Source organism: Macaca nemestrina, chromosome 2 (assembly GCF_043159975.1).
Source record: "Macaca nemestrina isolate mMacNem1 chromosome 2, mMacNem.hap1, whole genome shotgun sequence".
Classification (NCBI taxonomy): domain Eukaryota; kingdom Metazoa; phylum Chordata; class Mammalia; order Primates; family Cercopithecidae; genus Macaca; species Macaca nemestrina.
In genome coordinates this window covers 30,759,667-30,782,232 of record NC_092126.1, presented here as the reverse complement: position 1 = coordinate 30,782,232, position 22,566 = coordinate 30,759,667, and the positions used below count along the sequence as shown (strand labels likewise).

Here is a 22,566-nt window from a genome sequence, read left to right as displayed (position 1 = left end):
ATTTTGTCATCTTGTGGGGTTTTTTTGGGGGGGTAGGGAGTATATAGTCACACAACTTACAAATACATATGTACATAAAATATAAATATGGAACTTTCAATTTTCATAGTCAGATTCGTAAGCCTTACCAGAAAAAAGTATGCTTCCTTATGCATCAGAGAAATAATGGATTATATTTCTGATGCTTAATGAAACTGCTTTGTGTAAGAAAAATGATATGAAAGTTCATAAATTTACAGAACAGATATAGGCATAATTTTAAATCAATCAAAGAATAAAGGATACACTAAAAGGTTGAAGTCAACAACCAAGGAAAGGACAGAAATCCTTTAGATTCTAAATTTACATTAAACTTGGAGGCCCCAGTTGATCAGACAGAGCTTTGGCAATGGAACCCACAGACAGACTGACTGACTCAGAGACAGTTAGACAACTGCCAACATGACTGTTGGGAGGGTTGCCAAAGAGCCAAAGGCTGGGATTACCATCCAATGCCTGGCATTCTGATATTCATGTTTGAAGCTTTCTCTCTTATACTTCTTCCAATATTTTTGTTTGGCTCAAAAGTAGCAAGGATTCACAGATTTTTTTTAGATCATTAAATGTTCTTATTTTCAAGAAATATAACATTAGTTGTAAAAGAGCACACTTTTTCTCTGAAGTGTAAAGAAAATTTTGGTGAATTGCTTTACGCTCAAATAGAGAATTCAGTGTTAAAGTCTGTTTAAATCTTTATTTTATTACTCTTAACCCCTCAAATAAGAAATATTAATACATATCATAATATAAAATAATTTAGTGTATCATTGTATCCACTCTTATGGAACTGGTCCTTTATATAAAGCTACTTTCTTGATCTTCATATGGCCCCCAAGGTTCTACTTGGATAAATAAACCCCTGTGTGGGGTACCAATGACAATATAGTTTGGCTATAAGGAGTGGTAGTTCCTCAACTATTTCCTTGACTTGTGAGGAAGGGAAAAGCATAGAACAACCTTCTGTGGGAAAAGAGACATGTGTTCCAGTTTCTTATGGCAAGGTCCACTTAATTTGCCTGCTGAGTTGCTGGCTACTGAGGTATGTGAGTTTTGGCCTACAACTTTAGGCAAATGCTACTATTAGGCAATTCATCAACTATTAGGCAAATTCCACATTCGGAATTCTTAGACTCTACACAGAGAAGTCTATTTTTTACCCAACTTAAAATTATGTATATCCTACTGGGGTATAGCTTACCTTTGGGTCTCTAAGGAACAGAGCCTTAAGAATCAGTGAGTGTACATCCCCGATGAATGGGTAATGCATCAGAAGGCCGAGACAGGTCTGGTAGTTACTAGAGATCACTAAATAAGAGGAAAAAATAATTCAGATGCAATACTATTTAAGATACTCTGCATTGCTGAGAATATAAAAATTAACAACTCAGAGTCAATGAAAGCAAACCAATAACTCAACTGATTTGATAAAAGGAAGTAGAAAGAAGGGATCTTTACCAAATTGCCTTTGAAGGAACACATTGTATTGTTAACTGCAATCTAATGTATTAGCACTTATCCTCAGGGGGTATTGGAAAGAAGAACTTCATATACAGATATGTGTACATCTGCAACATAAATTCTCAGAACCATGCATATTTATTGCCATTTACATGGCTGTGTTTAAATGTCTCCTCTTTTTCTACTTAGAAATTAGTAATAAAAGTCGTATGAATGGAAAAGAACCAGTTTGAGATTTCCATGAAACAATATTTACCTTGATTATTATGTATTATAACTTGTTACATTTTTTCTTTTGTATGGGTAAATATTATATAATTCAAAACTAAAGAAAGTAGAATTTCTACTAATTATTTGTTTTTCTAAAGGTAACAAGAGATTTAGGGAGAGAATATCTAAGCAGCATTTCTTGGAGGAAAAGTGTCAAAATTGTCATAGGTTAAGTCTAAATGTGTTCTGTAGCCTGTCATTTAATTTTTTTTTTCAAATCAACCTAATTATGGGTGTAACTATGAAACACATCTTTTCAGGCAGGTGTATGTAAACTACTTTACTTCTTGGCAATCTTATCTGCCACTGCTGTCACAGTCAGGCCCACTAACAATGCTTGCTTTGTGAACCACACTGACTGCCTCCACAGCACTGATTGTGAAGAAACTTTACAGTTTTAACTTCTGTGGTTGCAACTGAAGCCTTTCATTAATCAGTTACTTGAAAAATGTTCCATAAGAAAACAACTGTGATTCAATAGAAACAACATGAACAACTAGAAGTTATAATTAGAAATATCTTTGATTTTTAGATTATTTTTTCTTCTGCTGTTGGAATACTATTTCTTGCTATAACTTTCTACTGCTCCCCCTCCTATGAGCACTATGGGGAAAGGAGACAGGACTGGGCAAAATGAATAATTATAATCTATGTAAGGAACCACTTTATCATCTTCATTTCCATTGCTGCTATGACAGCTTGTAATTTCATACATCTGCTTTCATTTGTAAAGCACTCACTTATCCTACCCTTTCTGTATCTGTTCAGACTCTTATTTGTTCATTTTTTCATATTTACCTTCAGTTACCTGCTGTCCTTTTTTTCTCTAGAAATTCAAAAAGCTAAGATACTGAGAATAGCATAATGGTTTTATGTACAGATTTCTTTGAGATCTAGCAAGTAATTAAGACTTAATCAATTCACCTTATAACTCAAAAAGTAATTATACATTAGTAATTGACCAAGAAAGAATTCTTACATATTTTGTAAAGAGGCAGGAAAGTTTTGTGGAAAAGTTTTTGATCTCATGACACAGAGATGTAGGTTTGAATCCGGGGCTTTATTTGAACCTTTCATCAAGTTGCCTTAAGATTAAATGATATAATCTATGAGACTGATTTATAGCAGCTGTTTAAAACCAGTTCAGGTAACCTCTGTGAGCTTAAGTTTAGTCACTTGGAAAACAACTTTTTGATTGAAAAAATTTATTTGACTGCTTCATTCAACCCAATAATTATTTGCTGAGTACCTCATTCACGACAGGCCCTATGCTAGGGGAGCACGTAGAGATAAACAAAACTGAGTCCTTACTCTGGAGAAAATTACAGCACAGAAGGGCAGATGTGTAATACCAAGCAGCTATTACTACTAACACGACTAAGCTAACAGTGAATTATTAAAGCTTTCTGTAGCCAGGCCACATGCTAAGAACTTTACCTACATTATCTCAATTAATTTTTATGACATTCTTATAGAGGGACAATTATTATCTTTGTTTTACAGATGCAAATATTGATACTTGGAGAAGTTAAGTCACTTGCACAAGTTACCAGTGATTCCCTAGAAGGGCAAGATTGGAAACCCAAAAGTCTAGCTGCAGAGTCTGTACTCTATTACAAGACATTTGTTTTGAAAGGCCATTGTTTCGAAAATCAAGAGACATCATGGATGCATACTATAAAGTATTACTACTATTCTAGTGAAGCAGTTTTAACTATACTAGAAGATCAGCATAACCCAGTCTCCAGAAAAGCTTGATTGATTGATTAATCATTTATTTATTTATTTACTATGTTTTTTTAAGAGACAGGGTCTTGCTCTGTCACCCAGGCTACAGTGCAGTGGCATGATCACAGCTCACTGCAGTCTCAAACTCCTGGGCTCATGCAATCCTCCTGCTCCAAGCTAGGACGGACTACAGAAGCATACTGCCATGCCTGGCTAGTTTTTAAGTTTTTTGAAGAGACAAGCTCTTGCTATGTTGTCAGACTGGTCTTGAACTCCTATAGAACAGACTGATTTAGATGTAAATATATAGATAGAGACTAGAGCAATAATCCTGTTATTATAAGTTGTTAAAACTTTTCAAGCTATCAGAAGCTATAAAATATATAAAGGAAGCCAAATAATGTATTAAAATTCTACTTGAGGAACAAATGAAGAAGCTAACATTCTTTTATCTTTCTATTCATCCATCCAATCACTGCATGCAATGAACATTTCCTGAGCATCTACTAAATGCCAGATACCCAGAGGCTATGCTAGGCACTGGCACTAGGAATATAACAGCTAATAAGTTAAGTTCACTGCTTTCAGATAAGGGTATCTCTAATTTGCTAATGAAAATCCACACTTTTAGAAATACCCTTAATTTGCAAATAGATATGCTAAGTATTAAATCTCCTTTTGAATAACTACAGCAAGTTTAAAGTAGGTAGAAGAGAATTACGCAAGCTGGTTTAAAAACAAACTAGCAAGGATCTGACACAGTAAGAATTTAGTTTTGAACTTCACAGTAAACTTTTATTGAAAATGAAAAACTAATCTGTAATACTGTTCTTTCCCCAATATTTATTCTATCAGAGCAGGGCAGAGACATGAGGTAACAAGTGAAAGATTAAGAAAAATTATTGAGTTTTGGCATCTACCTACATTTGAAATGAAGTACGTTTATGCTTTAAAAACAAAATAGTGAAGGCACATTCTAAAGAGTTGATTTAGGGAAGGTAAAAGCAAAGGTAAGTAGTACCTAAGAAAAGTTAATGGATTTGGAATGAGAACTAGATTAGACAGCCTAGTCACTTATAATATGGTGAATTTAGGCAAGCTGCCCAACTTCATTGAAACTTTATTTCTCTCATTTATAAAATGAGACAATACTGCTTACTCTATCTACAGGCTTTCTGTAAGAGTGGGCCAGCTGCTACGTGGTACGTTTCCCTATCTTGCTCAATTCATCCCTGATGAATAGTATTACCTCCACATGAGGCAGAGCTGACTTCTCTGAATCTTTATGCACCCCACAACTATTCTGGAGTCGTCTGAAGAGATGATTTAGTTTCTCCAGCAGGTACAAATAAACCAAAAAGTGAAATCAGTAATGATATGCAGAAAAAGTAACTGTTTTGAGAAAGTTTAAAGCAATGTGGATCAATAACTTACACATAATTCAAAATTAACCACACTTACAACTGTAATGTTTGTAAATACATGCAATACTTTTTCAAATTATTCAAGTTCATATTGAGATATACTTTCTTTGTCAACATAATAAAACGGACTGAAAACTACCACAAAACACGAAACTCTATAGACTTCCTTTAATTTCTCGCCTGACCCCCCCCAAAATATCTGTCACTTATCGAGTACCTATAATATGCCTGAAAACTAGTCATACATTTTATAAAGGTCTCATGAGTCCTCCTAATTCCCCCTAAGGAAAGCATTATCACTGACTATTCTAGATGAGGTAGTGCAGAGTAGGTAACAACACAGCCAACGCCACAGAGCTACTGAAAGGCAAAGACAGGGCCGAACCTGGGTCTGTGTAGACTGAAAGCCTCACCCCCTACTCTTATACTTTCCTACATTCTTAGCAAGTGCATGACAGGGGTATCGGTATAAACTGAAAAAAGTCCTCGGTGTCAAAGGCCAAGAATAGCAAATATTTAGAAATAGGCATACATTCTTGTATTTACCTATAAAATGGCATATAAAAACAAATAATCATAGATTAATTATAAAATAAAATGAGCTAACAAAAAAGAAAACCTTTCTTTTAAAAAAGGAAAAAGTTTTTCTCATAGTTAATTGTACTTGACTGAAAACAAAGTCAATGTGTAATGAAAGTGCCTTGCCAGGCACCCGGCATAGAGAAAGTATTCAATAATGCAATGCTCTCTGAAAAAAAATATTTGTTGAGGGCCTACTACATGCAGGAAAGAACACATAATTACTGCCTGCATAATCTTCACCTATTTAAAGGCCCTTACTATTCTGACTTTCCTAAGTACAAATGGCAAGAAACAAAATGGGATTGCCAATGGACCAGAAAACAAGTGGTCAGAGGGAGGCTGGGGTATAAAACATAAATAGAAACAAAAAAAATTTTACTCTCTTCAGTTTTGGAGAAAGCCAAATATAAAACACAGTCATATCCTCCACAAAAAGTGGTTTTAGTCTAGTGTTTAAAACCCTTGTAAAATTTTGTCCTTCTGGGTTTTCTTCCTCAGTTGGCTTTGTGACAACTGCCTCTTTGAGCACCATTCAATCACTACAACAACCATCCTTGAAACCGAAGACCAACACATACTCTTATGTAAACACTTGGATACTCTTTGGTAAGTCTTTATTACTCTAGCAGATTTTGTGCGGAATAATATGAGAGTTTTAATTTCATTTTTAGGAAAGAGGACAATCTCAAATTCAGAGCAGCTCACTCTTTGGGCTTGGAAAAAAGACTTAAAAAATTGTTACTTTTCCCACTTAATACACTTTAAACAGAATCTCATTTAATAAGAGATCAAGCAATAACATAAGAGATATTTACTCAATAATTTCTATGTTTAAATATATAGTGCTTCCAACTGGAAGGCAGTAAGTAAGCAAGTATAAAAGTACAGAATTGCCAGTGGCTAGCGTGTGAGCAGAGAAAGATCACTGTATTAGAAAAGTCAGAAAGATGGCATGTTAGCTCCAGGAATGCCATTTGTACTATGAACTTTGAAGGATATCAATTACGTGCACAGGCTTCTGTTTTCTCCACCTTCTCTATCTCATTATTGACTGAGGAAATAATGAGATGATATGTATAAAAACAATGTTCTTGGCTGGGCGCAATGGCTCACGCCTGTAATCCCAGCACTTTGGGAGGCCGAGGTGGGCGGATGGTGAGGTCAGGAGATCAAGACCATCCTGGCTAACACGGTGAAATCTCGTCTCTACTAAAAATACAAAAAAAAGAGCTGGGCATGGTGGCGGGTGCCTGTAATCCCAGCTACTCAGGAGGCTGAGGCAGGAGAATTGCTCGAACCCGGGAGGTGGAGGTTGCAGTGAGCCCAGATCGCACCACTGCACTCAGCCTGGGTGACAGAGGCTTAAAAAAAAAAAAAGAGGATTCTTTTTTTTTTTTTTGGAGACACAATCTCCTTCTTGTCACCCAGGCTGTAGTCCAGTAGCATGATCACAGCTCACTGAAGCCTTGACCTCCTGAGCTCAAGCGATCCTCCCACCTCAGCCTCCCTAGTGGCTGAGACTATAGGCATGTGTCATCATGCCTGGCTAATTCTTTTTTTTTTTTTTTTTTTTTTTTAATTGAGACGGGGATCCCACTATGTTGCCCAGGCTGGTCTTGAACTCCTGGGCTCCAGCGATCCTGCTGCCTTGGCCTCCCAAAGTGCTGGGACTACAGGCATGATAGGCCACTAAACCTGGCCAAAACAAAGTCTTTTAATGCAAACTGTGAACACTATTGTGGTAATTAAAGGTAAGTACTCAGAATCAAAGCCCAAGTTCTACTTCCACATAATGACATTCTATAAAATGTCATGGAAATGAAGCCTGAAAAAATTGGCGTGGATTAAGATGTAGAAAATAATCAGTAAGCCTGATTCATACATTTGACTCTCTTAATTACAAATTGAAATGAAAGAAAACCATAGGTTGGGAATTAGTTATATCTGAAAATAGACACACATACATACACTTCATTTCATTGCGTTTTGTGACTTTTAGTGCCTTAATCAGAAATATACATTGTCAGTAAAAATGGCTGAAGTACACAAGATATTTAAGTAGTACTGACAATATCTTCTCTGTGTGTTGGACTGTATTCATTCATTCAATGTTTATATTAAACACCTGTTTTATTTAAAATGTTGAGTCAAGTTCTAAAGACATGAAAAGAATTTTTAAAATCTCAACTTTTTCTTATATTCCAGTGGAAGAGAAACATAAAATTAATTGCAACCTAGGGTAGGGCTGATAATAATGATATACACTAAGGGCTGTGACAACTCCTAAAATGGAAGACTTCAGGGTCAGTGAGGTGTCAGCCAACAATATGTGGAAGCAAACGAAGGCAGATACGGAGTGGCTCCTACGGCAGGGGTGCTAAGGAGAAACGGGATGCATGGAAGGAGAAAAGTGGGTGGATATCTTACTTGTATATGAGGGAGTCACCAAGATGTCCTTCAGTGGGTGAATTAATAAACAATCTGTATTGTATCTAGAAAATGGAATATCAGTCAGCATTAAAAATAAATGTGCCATCAAGCCATGAAAAGACTCAGAGGAAACTTAACTGCATATTGCTAAGAAAAAAAAAGCCAATCTGAAAAGGCTACAGACTTCATTCATCTGACTATATGACACTGTGACAGTGAAAAGATAAGTAGTTTCCAGCAATTAGAGGGAGACAGACGATGAATAGGCAGGACACAGAGAATTTTTAGGATGTGTTCCAAGACCCCCATTGGATACCTGAAACCTCAAATAGTATTCAGCCCTATATGTACTATGCTTTTTCCTATACATACATACCTATGATGAAAGTTTAATTTATAAGTTAGGCAATTTATAAATTATGGTAAAAGATGAGCAACAATATCTAACAATAAAATAGAACAATTATAACAATATGCCAGCATCGCTACTCTTGAGCTTTAGGGCTTTAAGTAAAACAAGGGTTACTTGAACACAAGCACTGTGATACCAACAACAGTTGCTTTGATAATCAAGATTGCTATTAAGTGACTAATGGGCAGGCAGCTTATGCAGTGTGGATATGCTGGACAAAGGGAAGATTCATGTCCAGGGCAGAACAGAGTGGGGTGGCTACAGATTTCATCATGCTACTCAGAATGGGATACAATTTAAAACTTAGGAGTTTTTTTTATTTTGGAATTTTCCACTTAATATTTTTGAATCTTGGTTGGTATCAGATAACTGAAATTATGAAAACTTAAACTGCAGATAAGGAGGGACTGCTGTATGTATGATACTATAATGATGGATACATGTCATTATACATTGGTCCAAACACACAGAGTATATAACACTAAGCGTGAACCCTACTGTAAAACTATGAACTTTGGGCAATAATGCTGTATCAATGCAGGTTTATCAACTGTAAAAAATGTATCATTCTGGCTGGATGGTGGCTCACGCTTGTAATCCCCGCACTTTGGGAGGCCGAGGCATGTGGATCACGAGGTCAGGAGATCGAGACCATCTTGACTAACATGGTGAAACCCCGTCTCTACTAAAAATACAAAAAATTAGCTGGACGTGGTGGCAGGCACCTGTAGTCCCAGCTACTCACGAGGCTGAGGCAGGAGAATGGCGTGAACCCAGGAGGCGGAGCTTGCAGTGAGCCGAGATTGCGCCACTGCACTCCAGCCTGGGCGACAGAGTGAGACTTCAGAGACTTCATCTCAAAAAAAAAAAAAAAGTATCATTCTCACTGGGATGGTGATAGTGGGGGAGAATATGGGTATCTGGGGGAGTGGGTATATGTGAACTGTATTTTCCACTTAGTTTTGTGCTGAACCTAGAACCTTTCTTAAATCCAAATCAATAATTCAACTTTTTTTAAAAAAGGAAACATTAAAAAAGAAACCCAAAATAACAGACAATGTGCTAGTATGGTATATCAGCCTTTGTTAGTGAAACTTGAGGAAACTATTAAACTAAGATATAAAGTAGTATAAACGGTGTTTGTAACAGGGTACATTAATATACATATCTGATATAATCATAAAAACAACTGACACCATTTTATGTCTCAGAGGGAGGAGAGCTAGTAGTCAGGAAGTGCTTAAACACTCCTTCAAAAATAAGACTATCAATTTGCGCTTTGATAAAACTTTGTGACATTACCATGAGATTTAAAATTTGTAGTCACTGTTAAGCAACGCTTTTCCAGAAAAGACAAATAAATACAATTTGCGTTGAAATAAACACATTTTGACATCAATATGACATTGAACATGCTGTTAACTAGAAAATAGAAAAACAGAAATTCTGGGTTAGGACAGCGGGAAATACTGGCAGACAGACAGTGGCTGAAGAGTAAGTAGAGATCTAAAAGGAAAGCAAAATGAATAATATTTGAAATCACAAAGAGGCCACAACTGCCATGCCATGCCAGGCAAGGAAATAGCTAAAGAAATCTCTATCAAAGACAGAGGAAAATTATAGTAGAGTATTGTAACACACTTACGCTGGCTGAAAAAAAAGGCAGGAAGTGGGCAGAAGTGCCAAGAAGGAAACTTTTCCATTTATGGTGTTCAAAGAGAAAGTACATTTAAAAAGGCAATAAATATTTGAGAAATACTTTCCTTTTAAGAAAATCTAGGCCCGGCGTGGTGGTTCATGCCTGTAATCCCAGCACTTTGGGAGGCTGAGGCGGGCAGATCACCTGAGGTCAGGAGTTGGAGACAAGCCTGGCCAACATGGTCAAACCCCGTCTCTACCAAACATACAACAGTTAGCTGGGTGTGGTGGCATGCTCCTGTAATCCAGCTACTTGGGAGGCTGAGGCAGGAGAATCACTTGAACCCAGGAGGTAGAGGTTGCAGTGAGCCAAGATCGCACCACTGCACTCAGTCTGTGTAACAAGAGTAAAACTCCGTCTCAGAAGAAAAAAAAAAAAAAAGGAAAATCTATAAATAGACTTATAGTGTTTTAGCCATTAATGCAATTTACAAGACAAATAAAAGGTATGTTATGTTTAAAATAGAGACTTTTTTGATACTAGTCAAAAACAAAATAAATAAAATCAATAAAAAAAACAGATGTGAAAATTTCAGCTACTTACTTTTAAAAGTAGGCAATGCTTTCTTTGAAGAAGCTATGCTGAAAGTATATTTTCAAAGAATCATTATTTATTTAAGTTGTTCTAAGAATGAGACTAGCACTTGTCTTCTTAGCAATCACAGCACACAAATCCACCCCTCCAAGAGCTCTATGGTATCTTTTGGCCTGGCATTACCCCAAGTACTATATTAACTGGGCACATGAAGAGCTTCAAATGCATTTAGAGGTAGGAAAGAATTGTAATGTGGTTCTGGTACCAAGGAAGCTCACAATCTAGTTGAGGAGATAGAACCAACACGCACAATGACTACGGAAAAATGTAAAATAGAGCATAACTAATGTAGCACTTAGTGGTATTGATTACGATCTTATAGAACTGCAAAAGTGTGAAATCAATGAGAGCTAGAATAATAGGAAAAGATTTGGGAAAAAGGCTACCTCACCCTGGGCCTGAAAATAGGAGGAAGAGGTAGGTGGAGCCAGGGGAAGAAAGGAATCACAAGCCAGGGGAAGAAAGGAATCATATAATATGAAATAAGTCAGTTAAAAAATAGTGTGGTGGGGGTATGGCTATTCATAAACAATTATAGGAGTAATGGTTTATGATTACTCTCACACTATTTCCTTACTGCTCAACGTTTCTGTGTATAATTTTAATCCATATAATTCAGCAAAGTAACAAAAACTGGGTGGTTTAAAATAACAGAAATTTACTGTTTCATAATTTTGAAGGCTAGAAGTCCAAAATCAAAGTTTTGGTAGGATCATGTTCCCTCTGAAACTTGTAGGGGAGAATCCTCCTTGCCTCTCCTGCTTCTGGTGTTAGCAGCATGTTTCTCCTAAAGAGGAAGAATTTGTTTCCTATTTCTCTCCTAGCTTCTGGTAATGGCTGAAAATCCTTGTCATTCCCTGCCTTGTAGATAATATCACTCCAACCTCTGCTTCTGGCTGTCTTCACATGGCCTTCTTCTCCCTCTGTACCTTCACATTGTCTTCCCTCTGTGCATGTCTGTTGCCAAATTTCCTTCTTCTTATGAGGACACCAGTCATATTGGATTAGTATGACCTCATCTTAACTAATTACATTTGCAACAATCTATTCCCAAATTAGGTCACGTTCTGAGGTACTAGAAGTTAGGACTTCAATATATCTTTTGTTGGGGCGGGAATACAATTAGGTCCATAACAGGCCTTATCTGTGCCTACAAAATCAGAACTTTGGACTAGATGCAGTGAATCTTATCTATTTTTTTGGGCATGTATTCCTTTGAGAAACTGATGAAAACTATAGACATTTGACCCAAAGAAAGGCATACCTACACAATATTTTGCACACTATCAGGATGATCATAGACCCTTCGATCGCCATCCACTGAATCCCTAGGAGACATGCACCCCAAGGAAGGAATGTCATCACGGAAGGAGGGCTCTTTTAGTTTCCCACAGATGAAACATCCTCTAAGCATCCTACAAATGTAGCTCAGAAAAAACGTATGTAATGCTCAGAGCCTGGTACAGTGGTGTTCAGTTAAGATTTCTTGAATGAATCTTCTTGAATGAGATTTAAACTACTGAGTGTAACTAAACATCCCCACTCTGGAAGCCCCAGCAAGACATTATGAGTCAGAACCCACTGGCATGAAATAAAAGCTTGACACGAACGATTTATTTGGAAAGCTGGGGTTGGCAAGTTGTCCACCTTCCTCTCAGTTCTTGACCATGGCCAAAAATATCAGCTCATCTAACTAGTACTGACCTCCTATGCAACTCTGTCCCATCCGGTTCTCTATTCCTTTTCTTTCTGCTGCTCCCCTCTATCTCAATCCTTTTCTCTAGGGAACAATGTCTTTTCCTCTAAGCCTCACCTTCCCAGAGTCACTGCTGCCTCTGCAACCTCCAGATGTGAGGTGGAAGACTACCTTGCTCCTTGATTCAGCTTCCAAACTATTGCTTCCTATCATTTCATAAAACTCCCTCTTCCTTTGAAGTTCATGCCATGCCTCTATGCCTTATCATGTCCCTTCATCACTGTCATCTATGTACCATATACTGGTAAATACTGGTTGAATGGTTGACTCTGAATAATTGACTGGTTCAATAAAAGCTGTTTTCTTGGTCACTCTTTTTCATTTATTTCAGGCTATGGTGCAGGCTCATTACATTTCTTTCTACGCCTTTTCCTGTTAGGATCCTTGGTGAAGTGTCCATGGAGAACTAAACAAAAACCCCAGTTTCCTCACAATCCCTTGGTCTTTAAGTGACTTAAACTCCCCTTCACGCACTTCAACTATACCAAGCAGATCTAGAATTGCTTTATGTCTGACCACAACTTTGTATGCATTTAGCTCTCTCATGCTCTACCTTACCCAATTCCTTGATACATTCAATTTTCCCTAATCTTTTCCTGGCTGTGCTTCCCTCTTTATACATCTTAAACCACTATTTTCAAATAAACTCAACACCCTCTACCCTCCTGTCTCCCTTTAGTCTTGCCTAATTCATTTGGAAGCCTGGATCACAATCTACCTCTTTTTTTTTTTTTTTTTTTTTTTGAGGCCTGGTACCACTTCCCAGTGTTTCTCTCTGTAGGATCTTCAACAGCTACACATGGCTTTTCTTGGCTCTTAATCAGCTATCTTTATCATATCTCCAAGTCATTTCCCACAAACCACTAACCTTACTCTGCCTCACTCACAGTGGATAACCTTGTTTCCTCCTTTATCAGATATGGAATTCCTCCATTTTCTGTCTTCTCCACCTATGAACTGGATTACTTGTGAAAGCAGCCTAGTGCTTTCTTCCTGCATCAGCACCAGCTTTTCATTCCTATTCCACAGCCAGTCTTTCATAGGACTCCAGACCCAGTTCTCTTCTACTGCCTCTGGGCCCTTATTTCCTCAATTATTTCACTCAAAAAATATTTTTCTGGAGGTTTACTATGCCCTGGGCCCAATTCTAGATGCTAGTATATGGGAGGGAAGCCAAGACAGACAAAATCCTGTCTCTCACTGGGGAATAGGGATTAGGGGTGGGGTGTGAAGAACAGACAATAAACAAGCGAACGCTTCAAAACAAAGAAGATATTTTCTCTTTTCATAGATCTCTCTTTTTTTGTTGTTTAGACAGGGTCTTGCTCTGTCACCCACGCTCTGGAGTGCAGTGGCGCAATCATGGCTTACTGCAGCCTTGACCTCCTGGACTGAAATGATTCTCCTACCTCAGCCTGACTAGCTGGGACTATAGGCACAAGCCACTACACCCAGTCAAATTTTATTTTTTGTAGAGATGGGGTTTCACCACGTGTCCCAGACTGGTCTCAAACTCCTAGGCTCAAGCGATTCTCCTGACCTGTCCTCCCAAGTGCTGGGATTACAGTTTCGAGCCACCATGCCTGGCTTTTTCAGAGATCTCATTCATGGAACAGGGTGGGGAAAACTGTGTTGATTTTTGAAGTAGGAACTCAGACTGGTTTGAGAAGTAAACCTCTCCATTAGTTCTTCCCCGCCTCCAATGTCTAATGACAGCCATCTAATCTTCCTTGCCCCTGCACTGTCCTCTAGCTACATCGTTCTTCTTCCTTACTCAAAGATCCCTCTATACCTGCTATCTCCATATTCCTTGTTTTTATTTAGTTATCTTTTCAGCTGAAAAAGTAATGCATATATTAAAAACAAACAAACAAACAAACAAAAAAAAACCCAACAACAAAAAGCTGAAGAAAAGACTACTGTATTTCTTAACTGTCTATTCACTCTGCAACCCACCATAATCCAGCTTCTGCTCAACCAGTCCATTGAATCCACCCTGGCAAAGGTATCCAATGACTGTCCCTCCACAGTTCCCAAAGTGAGTGGACTTTTCTAACCTTGTGTTACTGTTCTGGGCACTACTGACCTTCTTCTCTCTGCCTGGCTCCAGACAGTTCTCTGGGGTTACAACACAAGTTAAGCTCTTCCTTGGCTTTTTCTCCTCTGGTGCCTCTGAAATGCTGATGTTAAACCCAGTTTCACCTTTGCCCATGTTCTCTTTCCATATGTACCCACCTTAGGTAATAGGACCATATAATTTTTATGATCCTAATGTAATGTCTTTGAGAGTGAAAAAGGACAAATAATTACTATTATGGGATAGCAGGTGTAAACCAAGACTATCCCAAACAAACTCTGATATATAGTCACCCTATTCTGCATCTGTGGTTATGGTTTTAACAAACACCTGTTAATCATTTGCAAAATTAAATCTGTAGCCTTGATATTGACATTTAACTTTATTTTTCAAATCTTTAGGTTATAATTTCTTATAAATATCTCAAAACTCAGCAAAGTCAAAGCCCAGTTAATTATTAATATTCCTAAAACTTCTTAATCCTTGTATTTTCTGTCCAAGTTAATAAATATCACCCAGTCACTCATACCTCCAAGCTGGAGACTCTTCTAGATTTTCCATTCTCCCTCTCCTATCATATTTAATCACTAAATCATGCTAACTTTAGCTCTGAATAATTCTCTGATCCACTGTTTTTCTCCCGAACTACCGTCATAACTGTTATCTGATGCCTTTGCTCTTGTCTCCTTCGACTTCATCTTCCCCATTGCCACTAAAGTGATCTACAAGTGATCACATTTCTGCTTTGGACATTTCAATAGCTCCCTATCACTTACCATAGAAAGACTGTCATCATGACCCTTCTGTTTCTTTCTTTAGTCTCATAACTTGCGGCTAGTCTCTCTCTCTCTCTCTGTGTACTCTAATAATACCAAACAGCTTGTAGAAACACATTGATATACACATCCCCAATAAGCTGCTTTTCACTTCCAGGCCTTTGTTCATGCTGTTCCTTCTGCGTTGTATGCAGATCCTCTTATTTGGCTTGCCAACATCTGCACAATTTTCTCTATTCACTCACGGCAGCCCAGAGGGGAGCTAGGTGTCTCTCCTACACTACCTATCCACATCCCAACTATAGTACCAAATATGTTCATTTGAAAACATTTATGTCAGTCTTCCCTAATAGTTGGTAAACTTCTTGAGAACAGGAGAAGTGATCTGTAAATACCTGACAAATATTCATTCTATTTTTAGGAGATCTCATCCACTGTTACAGACTTAAATAACAAAATTAAAATAAGTTGGGTTAATATTGAAATACATAAATCACTTCATTACTTCTGTATTTTTTCACATTTTATAAAGTCATCAGTGAAAAGATGAAAAATGTGTAAGGACTTCAGCTGCCAAAAAATTTGCCATGTTTTATACAATGATAAAAGTAGGTCTTAGAATAGGAGACAGGATGATTAAATTAAAAATATATAGTGGTAATGTGCCAAAGTCAAAAAACAGCAAATTGTAAACTGTTTACAATTACAGAAAATCATAATACTTTTCAGCAGTTGTTTGCTTTGGAAAGTTTTGCATAAATATTATCCAAAGCATTTTTTTTTTTTCTAGAAGAGTTTTCTCATTCCTTTTATTTTTATTTATATTTAAAAATACAACTCAGAGGTTAGTATTGAATATCATAAAATCCAGTGTCCATTAAATCTACTCAGATATTTTTCTCCATTTTCCTTATGCTTCCTCTTATGACTTCCATATTCTTAAGTGATTAGATCTGGCTCAGAAGGAAGAAACTTTCACTTTGTCTGTCAAAACCTAAACTATTTGACCTTCGAGGCACAGAACAAAATCTGTAATTTTTGGATAAAACGTGGTACCCCTGTCACTTAAGTAATTTTGGGAAATTAAAAAATGTTTAATCTAAAATTTTAAAGAAAATTAGTGTTACTAGAGGCATAACAAGGGCATCTGCCACAACAGGTATTCAACGAACAAATAAAGAGAACCACATAACAATTTAACAGTCTCAATTATAAATGATTCTAAAAAGTGTATGTTCTTCAGACAAAGTCTTACTTTATGTTAGCTTCCTATTTCCTAATTCAATCGCATAATTTTGTGCACTTTTTCCTAATTGTATTTTGGCTAAGAAGTTTTATTGTGTGAACTTTTCATTACTTATCTGAGACGGAAAACAATTTGAGGTATTTTGAAATTTAAAATACACACCGATATTTTCTTCAAGCTAAGGACTATGAGACTATTGAAAAGGGCTAGGCACTGGCTTTCTGGCTATTACAGGCACCCTAACATAGATCTGAGGAGATGGGTACACGTCTACCATTCAGCAGTATATTGAGAAATATATTTTTCTAAAATATAACTGGAAGAAAGTTAAAATACCTTTAAATGCAATATTTGTTTTTTTATTAGCAAGGTGTTGATATTATAAAAATAACTCCAATCTCCTGATAAACATCCTTGAATATTCCCTACCTGTCAGAAGGTGGAGCTCTAAACATATCTCAAATACTGGCTTTTATAGATGCATTTCACAACTGTGTGTAATGAGGAGATTAAAGCAGGAGTAAAGTCTTTAGAAAAATGGTTCTGAAGAATATTCTAATTCTCTCAGGATAAAATAACTCACATCTCCCAATGTGTACACAGTTAACCAACAAAAGGGATGTTCAGTATATTCCTTTGAAATTTCAATATATTACCCAACTATAAAAATTGAGGTACATGTAAATCAAATAATAAAACACCAAGTCTGTTTAAAAGGCAAAACATTTTTAAAAATCAGGAGTATCTAGTCAAATGTAGGCAAGGTCATTAACACTTACAAGCATCTCGGATGTAGAGTAACATGGCTATGAAGATATAATCTACTAAACCCAGGCTGAGGCCGTCTGCAAACAAGGCATCCCAGACCACCAGAAGGTCCTGCAGGGGGAACTCTCGTCCAAACAGCAGCCGCACCCACCTTCTGGAAAGAAACAAAACAAAAATTCAGAAGACAGTACTTTCGAGAGTAATGTAAAGAGTGATCATTTTCTCAGGTAACCGTGAAAAACTATTAACTGAACACACTGAGCAAATATTATATATCAAAAATATAATATAGTAAAACCTAATTTTTAAGCTTTCAATGAATTTTATAATTGTATAACTAGGCCATAATCATTAAATGCTATTATATACACAAGTATTACACACATATTTGAAAAATGTCAAAATCTTTCATATTTAATAGAAATCACAAATTCCCAAAAGGTGAAGAGAAAATGAATATTTAGTAGTCTAGTAGTTGCTTTCATAGGTAAGGTTGTAAGTTAAAAATAAAATTTTCCAAAATGTCATGATCTCTACTGATTTACTGTTGTTGTTAATTGCCCTTTTGCAAATGTTTATATGACAAATCCGATACAAACTTAGAAAACTGCATTCTCACATCTCGCTTCTATTTAAAATAATTCATTTTAAAATTAAGTGTGGGAAAAGGCCAGTAGATATCTATTTTTTTGGCCAAGCATAGATAGTTATTTTAAATGAAAGATATAGTCATACTTAATTTTTTGAGCTTTGCAACCAATATACCTGATCAGTAAGGCTACCTTTCTAGGAGTGCTTTTCTATTACCTAGAAAGTGCTTACTTCTATTACCTAGAAAATGAGTATCTATGCCACAGAGTAAACATAAGCAGCTAAGCAACATCAATGTATAAATATACATCATAAATAGTGACACTTTAGACTTTCAATAAATGCTAAACTCTTTATATCTAATTCTTATAAGAAAAAAATTTGGTTTGATGTTTTTATTCATTGACCTCTAATTTTACATGACATGGCTACAATTTCCTTACATAAATCTTCTAAGGACTTCAGCTAGAATTCTATGTGATTCTAGCACGTAGCAAAAGATTAAAAATTTCAAATTTCTAGCAGCATCAAATAATATAGAATAAATCCTTTAAAAATTAGTAAAGAGATGTTACTTCTATGTAAAATTTGAAACCAAATATAACCATCTATGGGGTTAAAGCAAGGCAAAAAAAAAATCAAGTACTTTCCTCAGAGAGTAATATATTTAAGGAGAAATCAAAGATATGACAAAATGCTGTATACTCACAAATATGTATCATAGTTTATTAGGAACCATGTGATTGAACACTTAAGTTTTTTTATTCACATCATCATATTAATCAATATAATAATTAGATTGTATTTTCAACTACATCAATTACTCAATTTTTCAGTATAAAAAATTAAAATGCCCAATACTTATCTTTTTAAAAATGTTACAGTATCTTTTATAATTTTCCATTTTAAAATATTTTAAATGTTTTAAATGTTCAAATTTTAAAAATGTTATAGTGTCTTTCATAATTTTTATCTTTTATAATTTTCAATTTTTACTCTGCTGCTATTAATTAAATGAGGGGTGGTTAACACAATTTTTTTTTGTCTAAGATGGCTGTGTTTACATGGCTTACGAAAAAAAATACTTCTCCACACACTTCTAATTCTTTCAAATTACAAATGCTAATATTTACTATTCCAAGAAGTACAAAAACATCTCTAAATTAAATAGGCCGCTTTCTTAATTACAAAGAATTAACTGATATTGCAAAGAGTATCAGGGGAACCAGAGATGGGCACAGCAAAAAAATACATGAACTAAACCATTTTGGGCCCCTGTTCAAAGGATTTTTAACCGATACAAATGTTTGCATTCTTAAACGACTAAAACATGTAGAACATGGTTACAATTATTCAGCTGACACAACTGGAAGAAAAATCCATCAATGAGGAAACTAGATGAAGGTTAATACACAACTACAGTTAAGAATACAATCTTCCCCCTCTTTCCTTACAGCTCAAATTCTTGCCATTTTCTTATCAGCAATCACATCTTAGATTTTATCACAGATAGTGCTTTAAGAACAACAACAACAACAACAACAACAAAAAAAAAACAAAGTAGCCCATTTCCTAGAAATAATTTCTATACCCATTATTTCTACACCCATTATTTCTACAACAAACTGTCAGTTATTCGTCAACTTGTCTTGCATCCTTTTTGACTCTGAAGATACACACATGCAGCGATCTTCACTGCAGCAGTCAGGAAGGTTAACTGCAAACATCTAGTAATCTACACTGAATAAAATACATCTTTATTTTCTGTGTCAAATTGTTCACATATTTAATATCTCCAAAACTACACACAATGCATGTCTTTAGTACTTTTATATTTAATGTGTTATCTACAATGTGCTGCTTTATAAATCTTTCATATTGCTTCACTCTTTAAGTACCTTGCCAAGTACACTGCTGTAAAATTCCACGGCAAGGACCAAATTCTGTGTGTGTGAGTGCATGTGAAAGACAGAAACAGAGAAAGAGAGAAAGAGATCCAGAAAGTTCTTTGTAAAGACCTCTATACACTTTGCTAAGCGCTTTATGTATTTACAGAAGTCTTGTTAACCCCACTGTAAAGCCACCTTTACTGAGAAGCAATGGGATAGCTAATTTGGAAGTACAGGCATTGATCTTGAAAGTGGTGGCACAAAAATAATCCAGGAGGTAGAAAAAATACCAAAAACACATAAGAAAAAAATGTATCATTAGATGCCTAGCATATTTCTCTTATATAAAGACTGTAATAAGTTGTACATGAGAGGATATTAAAGTAAAATGCTGTCTCTTCTATTTTATATGTAATTATAAGAAAATTAAGGCCAAATTCTCAAAATATTTAAGAAGAAGCATATAACTAATGGAATGCTTTGGGACCAACAATGACCTTATCAATAATTTAATCATTTTATCCCAGTTGGATTTAGTTCTTATATTTTTTATATATATATATTCACAACACACAAATTTCCTGTGCTATTTTGGGCTTTCTTCATTGAGCTTAAAAGCCAAGGAAAAAGCTCTTTACAGAATGAGTTAGTAATAGAAATTATTTCAGTAAGCTTTTATATTCTTGGAAAGAAAAACTTACTCTAAGAAACGAGGTCTTGTAAAGAAGTCATTCCTACAATTAACATGCTTTTATTGCAGTTAAAAATATTTAGTGAGAGTTTAAGTTACACTTAAGGGTAGCATTAAACCTTTTCCCCTTAAAGATACCTTCAGTTTAACTGCTTGATACTATCAATCTTGCTTTATGTACGTTACACCTGCAGACTGCCATGCTCATAACCATATATATTTGATCACTTGTGATAATACAATAATTCATATTTTACCATATCTACTTAGTAATTAAGATCTGCAGAAACAGAAAAGAGTATCTGAGGTATTAAATTTAATAATAAACCACCCAAAGACAGGACATGTCTCTATGTTTGCATTTATACCACTATCCTTGATTTCAAACTTCTGTGTAATTAAGCTGCTATTCCCAGGGGATCAGTAACTACTGTTGGTGTTATTGCTCGGTGCATGACCCATGGAAACACCAAGAGAAATTCATTTTTACCAATGAGTTTATGAAAAGGACCAATTTGACTGAGCTTTAAATAAGCATAGCCTTAATCCAACTTGGCTGTAGTGGGTTATATATGGAGAAACAAAATTAAATCCTAGGTCCATTTCCCTATTCTTTCCCATTACTGGCTCTTTAGTGAGATATGGGCATAGTAACCTTACAAGAACAAGTAATGTAGAAATGCTATATTGAATTTAATTTAACAAACATTATAAGGGCATCTTGAGTAACCTGTGATCATGAAATGATGCCACTAGGTGAGCATTCTTACACAAAAAAGCAATGTTAGATTTTTGCTCAATGGTGTCAATTTGTGTTTTGCTTTCTGTTCACTTGTATTTTTAAAAGCTAACAATTTTTAAATAATCTATGCCTGCTATGGGATAAACACAGAATCCATTTCTGTATTAGTATTCAAGAAAAATAAAAGCAAGCCAAAAATGTTCATCTCTGTGCTTGGGTACTTCTTTGACTGATTTTAGGCTCTTATATTGGGTTTCTTTGTATTCAGTTCTTTTGAAATTAATACACTCTAAATTTTCCTTTATATCAACTCTGTGAAAACGTCTTAAAATTGTAACTAAACACTGAATTCATTATACTTAGGGTCACAAGGCATTCTCGTATTTAATTTGAACTTCTTTAGAAAACAAAGTCACAAAAAAATGGGAGCGCAAAATATATAATTTTATTCCAATTTTACACTTACTAGTCTCCTAAGGGCTCTGAAGAATACATTATTGAAGGATGCTTACCTGTTTGGTAAATTTTTTGTCTAATCAACTATTTCAATTAGGTCTTTAAAAATATCTGAATGCCTTGAGGAGAGGACATATCTGAATCCTTTAAGCCATCAAGCTAAACTCTGCTTCAAAAAGAGAAAAAAACAGAAACTTTGAATTACTGTGTCTAAAGAATTCCAATTTGCTTTCTAAGTGTTCTCTGTAATCCATGGATTGAACCCAGCTTGAATTTGCCTTTTTGGGAACACATGCTAACCTAATTTAACCCCCACAGGATATGCACATGAAGTGTTAAAAGTGTCTTTTTGACTTTGGGGAAAATTCTCTCTTTCTTTCAGAGGGCAGTACGTAACCCTTTATTAAGGAAGGTTTCTTATTCCAAAAATAAGTTCCTAATAATTACCACCCATTCCTACTGTAATTTATTCTCCTTGGCAAGTGTTTGAAGCTGTTTTGTCAGAACAACTGTAATATGCCTTTGCAAAAATAGTCTGAATGTAAAGTAGAGCCTTGTACATCTACGTTTTTCCAGGGATATAAGAAGATCATGAAAATGTTGGCTATAGAAGATGACCATAATACGATAAACTTTTGATGCTTGAACATTTTCTCTCTCCTTCTCTCTCTCATACACACATACCTCTTTCAGATATATGCCTGCTATTTGGCTTACAAGTATGGTACTTCAAGGACTGATTAACTTTAGCATATATAATTTACCAGGAAATTCCAATAAAGCTAATGCATGATGGTAATAGTCTAATATGGCTATAGTTGTATGAACAGGATGCACTCTCTGTGAGAATCCTCTTGTCCATTCCAACTAGGAAGCAGTTGGAATCTTAGCCCTGACAGGAGAGGACTATGGGGATAACAGCTGCTGAGAAGTAACCT

At 35.8% G+C, this 22,566-nt stretch overlaps 1 protein-coding gene across 1 annotated transcript in view; it reads right to left on the bottom strand.

Annotated features, from left to right (window-relative positions):
* LOC105465802 (TBC1 domain family member 5) overlaps positions 1–22,566 on the bottom strand; it is a 570,286-nt gene that overhangs the window by 139,385 nt on the left and 408,335 nt on the right. The window contains exons 16-17 of the mRNA XM_011714415.3: positions 17,271–17,413; positions 1,238–1,344 (exon numbers count right to left, since the gene is read on the bottom strand). Of these exons, the coding sequence (XP_011712717.1) occupies positions 1,238–1,344; positions 17,271–17,413 (250 nt within the window). The remainder of the gene's footprint in view (positions 1–1,237; positions 1,345–17,270; positions 17,414–22,566) is intronic.